Source organism: Parasteatoda tepidariorum, chromosome 7 (assembly GCF_982258835.1).
Source record: "Parasteatoda tepidariorum strain Cologne lab strain chromosome 7, Ptep-v5.0, whole genome shotgun sequence".
In the NCBI taxonomy this organism is placed as follows: Eukaryota; Metazoa; Arthropoda; class Arachnida; order Araneae; family Theridiidae; genus Parasteatoda; species Parasteatoda tepidariorum.
Window position 1 is genome coordinate 49558062 of NC_141761.1, and position 6000 is coordinate 49564061.

The 6000-nt window shown below is 23.7% G+C and overlaps 1 protein-coding gene across 1 annotated transcript in view; it reads left to right on the forward strand.

The window, feature by feature from the left end:
* The window catches only part of LOC107439333 (TOM1-like protein 2), a 30354-nt gene extending 27063 nt beyond the window's left edge, over window positions 1-3291 (forward strand). Inside the window, exon 16 of the mRNA XM_016051891.5 lies at window positions 1663-3291. Coding sequence (XP_015907377.1) covers window positions 1663-1666 — 4 coding nt within the window. The 3' untranslated portion in view covers window positions 1667-3291. The remainder of the gene's footprint in view (window positions 1-1662) is intronic.
* The last annotated feature ends 2709 nt before the right edge of the window (window positions 3292-6000 follow it).

A 6000-nucleotide genomic window follows, 5' to 3' on the forward strand; every position in this document is an offset into this window, starting at 1 on the left:
TATAATAAATCTAAAATTAAAATAGTCTTATGCATTATTATTTATATACATATATATATATATATATATATATATATATATATATATATATATATATATATATATATATATATATATATATATATATATATTCTTTAGGATGATTATTTTTAAAGCCTTATTTCAATGATAATGACAGTTTTATCCAAGGAAATAATGAAAAGAAAATGTGTGTAAATAATATGTCAAAATAGACTAATAAGTAAATAAGAATGATGTGTAATTGTTACATTATAATGCCCCATTAACTCAATTTAAAATAATTTGCTTTTAAGAAACATAAATTCAATTATACCCATTTAGTGTTTTGTTTATTTCAATACAAGTGCTAATAAAACTTATGAATTTCGTAGTTATAGTATATCAATAATGAAAAAGACTTATTCTTCCCAGAGAATCTTAAATTTTTTTTAACGGTTTCAGATCAAAGCTGAGTAACTTTTCATTGGAAATTTAATGGACGAATTGCCTCCATGTCTTTAAAATTTAGGATGCTTAGCTTCATCAAACATAACTATGATTTTATTTTTCCGTGATTTGTTTGTAATAATTAAGTAATTTTGTTAACATTAGAAAACATGGTTGAAATTTTTAAGAATTCATGATTTTTGCCAACCTTGATTGCACAAGGATTTTGTGTTTTTTCTTCCTTTCTTTATTTGGTCGTTGTGCAATGTTTAGAAACAATGAGCATTATCGTTGCTTACAATCCATTATTGAAAATCTGTTATAAAGTTTTCTCAGTGAGTTTCTCTATCGCCCTCTTGCATGGATACCCAAATTAAAAATATTTTTTCAGGATATTTTTATGATAGAAAGTTTTACTAGATTTCAAGCATCATGCAACATTCTTTCGAATCAGTTTGCTTTGTGTTAAGAGTTATCATCATTGTCCTCTAAAGCCTTCACTGATTCCTTTATAACCTGGTTTCTAGTTGTTGTTACTTGTTCTTTTACTGAAGAAAACTGATTCTTGCATTTTAGCTTTTACACCCTTATTCAAACTGTGCAAAATAAGCACAAATGGTGAAGGGATCTCTTTTTTCAAAGACGTAAAAATTTTTTGACTCCCTTCAAAGAATCTGAAGGTTAAGATAGAATTTTATGACTGAAGAAAATAATATATAATGAAGGTGGGGTGGGGGAATGCATATTAATTGACCTATTAAGATAATTGGACAATTCTGCAAATTGGCATGGCATCCAGGTAAACTGTGCTGTACTGTATTTGCTAATTTGTAAAGCAGGGGGAAATGAGGGGTCTTTGATTGATTGGATTAATTAGACAATTCTATCAATCAGCGTCCAGATATACCACTCTGCTGTATTTGCAAATCAGTTTCCCTAATCTTATTGCACTTAAAAATGTGGAGTTTTTGTTTGTAAAGTTAAATATTAAGTCAAATGTCTTAATCAAATTTTCCAAATTACTGTTTCGTGTGCATATTAAGCTTAAGCTTTAATCAAATATTGAACAAAAATTTTTTTAAACAAGATTTTAATGGGAAAGTATTTTTCATACACATTCTAAATCTCATTTTTATTAAATATTGAATTCTCACTTTTTGTTGCCATTCATATTTTTTTCTAACTTAATTTATTTATTTATTATTTTTTTTACAGCTAACATCTTGAAACCAAAAAAATATATATTTTTCATTGGACCAGTTTATGAGTATATTTCCTTTGTTCTGTAGATTTGTGATTTGAAGATTTGTAAATAAGACAGTGCAACTCATTTGTTTATATTTTGAATTTGTTTTATTTCTATTCTTTTAAATTTTATAGTGTTTTAAATAAACTTTATATTTAAGAGAAATTTAATTCTGAGCTTTGCAATTTTATTTTTCGATAATGTGATATTTCATGCATTGATGAATTGTTCAGAAAATATATCCCAGTGAAATGGTTAGGGTTTATATATAGTGCATAATCCAAGGTTTTCTGTATGTGTAAAATTTGTATGTGAACATATGTTTGTAGTGATCAAAATAGAATATGGTGGCCAATTTTTTGCAGTCATTATTTGTTCTTTAGTTAATTTATCACAGTTTAGAAAATTATGTCATTAATTAAGTTTTTGGCTTTGAACTTTATTTTTTAATTTTAATATTTGAAATATGTTGAATAGGCTTTAACAAGAATAAGTATAACATATAAAATTACTTATAGGCGAGTTAAGAGTATAAAAAATGATATATCATTGTTAGGACAACCACACAAATCTATGATTATGTGTTGATGATTATATGTCACATATGATACAAAAACAACCATCTTTATTCCGTTAAATACACTATTTATATTATAGCAACACCAAATTTTGAATTCAAGCAATAAAATGCCCTACAGATTTAATTACTCCAGACAGCAAAAATTAGAGTCAAGAATCTTTTGAATTCAGTGACTCTGGAAAATTTTATATTGAATTCTTCAGCAATCTTAATTTTGCTCAATATAGAAAAAAAAAATTGCCAAATTATGAATAACATCATGTAAAAAGTGAATTGCTACTAGGAAATTAAGATTATCTATTTGGAAAATCACACTTCAAGTTTTATTTCGATTTGTTTTACACTTTTTTCTCTAAATTTTATTACTTAAAATTTTAGTCAGTAATCTAGTTATTATTTTATTCTTATACTTATTGCATTTATGAATTTAAAAAAGTAGTTATAATGGTATTATGTATAATGGTGTATTGTCTCAGCCCTTATCTTTTCAATTTTTTCAATATTTTTCTTTCCACCTCTATATATTTAAAATGATTCAAGAACAAAAATATTCTCTTCTTAATTGATGTTATGTTACAATATGTTGTGTTGTTGAAAAATGATTATTACCATTTTTTCATGATTTCTATAAAATATTAAAAAATTAATTTTTCCTGAATCATACAAGTTAGGAGGGTGGTTTTTAATTGAGAATTTTGTCAAAAAATTATCTATAATTAATTATTCATTAGGATTAAATGAATTTTTCTAACCCTAATTTTTGTTGGCATTACTACCTTTTATATTTACCCTAATATCTATTATTATATGTATTAAACCTATTGTCATTCTGCATTACAACCTATTAAAGAGCAGTGATCTTATGTATAGTTGAAACTTTTAAAGCAATTTTTTCTCTTAATTTTACTTAAAGGACTTGAGTGTTGTTTGATCTGATTTTAAAATGTTGTGTTATAGAAAATGTTTATTTATAAAATTATGCTCAGTTTTAAAAGATGTTAATATAGTTGGTAATAAATTTTTAAAAAAAATTATTAAAGAGGTTCTAGATCTGAATAGAAAAAAACCTGGAGAATTGAACAATATATATTTGAGGTTGTCAAATATTATTTTATGGTTGAACCACAAATGAGTCTCTAATCAGAGAATTAGCTGGAATAGAGCGTAGCTGTTTGCTTCTTCAATACTTTGATTTTTTAAACATAAAATTTAACTGTTTTGAAACATATTGTAATATTGACTGAAAGTTTTTACGAATTCTTTCGGTGATAAAAAAACTCACTTCTTAAATTTAATATATATATATATATATATATATATATATATATATATATATATATATATATATATATATATATATATATATATATATATATATATATATATAATAAATAAATAAGTACAAGAAAACACAAAGAAAGTTAAGAAAAACAATAAGTTTCAATAACAAGAAAGTTAAGTTAAAACAATAAGGGGGGAAACTTATTATTCCCCCCCCCTTTTTTTTCCATATGTCTATAATTTTTCTTTGTTTAATCTTCATTTTGAACTTATATATATATATATATATATATATATGTATATATATAAAGTTTTAAAGAATTTTTTCTGTATTTCAAATGCTGACAAAAGTACAAAGGAAAATTATTAGAGTGTTTTTATTTAAGATTATTTTTCAACTGAATTGGTTGATAAGAAAAATGCTAAAAATAATTTTGAACTAAATTTATATGTTCTGAGTTTTGGTGCTAAAATATGTTTAAGAAACATACTACATTTGCATGCTAATTTTTTGAAGATATGTACAGTGCGTTGTAAATTAGAGTGTATCCCCACAAAAAATTTAAATCAATAAAAAGTCATATGTATATAAAAAATAAATAAATAAAAGAAATCTTTTAATTAAATCAAAAAATATTTAATGTTCTAAAAGTGACCTGAAATTTTCTTTATTGGGTCAAAAATGCATTTTCCATTTTTTGTTTAAAAAAAAGAATAACTGTAATATAAATTTTAGGTTTTAATTTTAAAATGTCGAATAACAGTTAAAAGAATGTAATAAATATTCTAGCATATGTCTCTTGTAATCTATGTGGAAACCTTAATCAAGTTTAGGAATTTAAATAATAACTTAACCTTAAGAAGAAGTGAAAAGTTGAAATATGCATATTAGTTAATGAAAATTAAGGTACTTGTGTAGTACATTTCATATATAATTTTTTTACTGTTACTTTAACTTTTTGATTTTAAAAACTAACATTTTTTTTATGTTTAAGCTTCAAAAAATTTATGGTTTTCACCCACACAGAGGAAATTTATTACCCTATTTTGAAGACCAAAAATTTTTTTAATTTTTGATAGATATGTGAAATTTTTAATGAATTATAATTTTGAATTTCAAATTTTTTTTCGTTGTATAACCTTTTGAATATGTATGAAATAATTATTCAATATTAAATATCAGTGCTTTGAAAACTGTATGATTTCTATAAAGTAATATGAGCATTTTTTTTTATGCATTTTTCTTTTTAATACTTAGACACTACAAGTATAATCAAATCTTTGATTCAATAATGCATTTTAAATCTTGCAAAAATGATGAAGTTTGTAAAGTCAGATTCTGAAATTGAATTCAATATACTATTAGTTGTTGTTATGCATTTCTGTTGGAAAAATTTAATGTTTGCTGTATTAAACCCTGTATAAATAAATTAAATTTGTACTTTGACACCCTTACAAAATAAAAATAAATTTCTTGTTTGCATTTCAATATTTCGTACCAGCCCCGTTTCAAACATATCCTTTAAAACTTTGCTTAAGTTTATAATAGTAGCCTGTTTTGTTTAATTCTTATTATTCAGATATTGTAAATTTTATCTTTTGTACATAGTCGATAAAATCCTAATTTTATTCCTTCATTTTGAATCATTTTTCAGCTAGTCATATTGTATATTAACTTGAGTTTTAAAGAGAAAATATATATTACTGCGATCAAAAAGCGCTTAAAATAGTGTCATAAAACAAAAGGTATAAGAATCATATTCATAATTGGGTGTCATTTGCTTTCCATATGGAAAGTATTTTTTTAAAAGTTCTAAGATACTTTAAATGATTTTTCTTTGTGTCATATTAATTAGCAGACAGTTTCTTGTACAGGAAGTATGTTTTAGGGCCTTAATTCAGAAATAATAATATTTTTAGGTCATTAAATGAAAGGAAAATGAAAATGCTGCTGTCCAAAACATTAAAATTTTATTACAAGAATTACATTTCAATGACTATACTTTCCACTCTGTCATACATTGCAATCGTGTAAAATTGCTAAAATTAGATTCTAATAAGATTATAAATAAGTAAATAATGAATATTTAATATTAATAAAACACAACTATCCAGAAATTAATGTCATCTCTGCTACTATACATATATTTCTATTTTTCTAATTATGCAATTGGAATGTCTTAAAGATAACACTTGTATACCAGTGAGGAACCTGTAGGTAAGAAATAGTAACAGCCATTTTGTAAGTTCTGTGTTTTTTAAAGAAACAGAAGCCTTTTTGTAATAAGTATTTTTTTTTATTATGTCATGTTGTCTGTTACATTTATTAGTTGTATAAAATAAATTTATTTCTTAATTCTTTCAGCAAGATAATTTAATTTTGCGAGATTTTATTCTAAATTAAGTATAATATTTAACATTTTATAGAACTATTTAGCCACAAGAA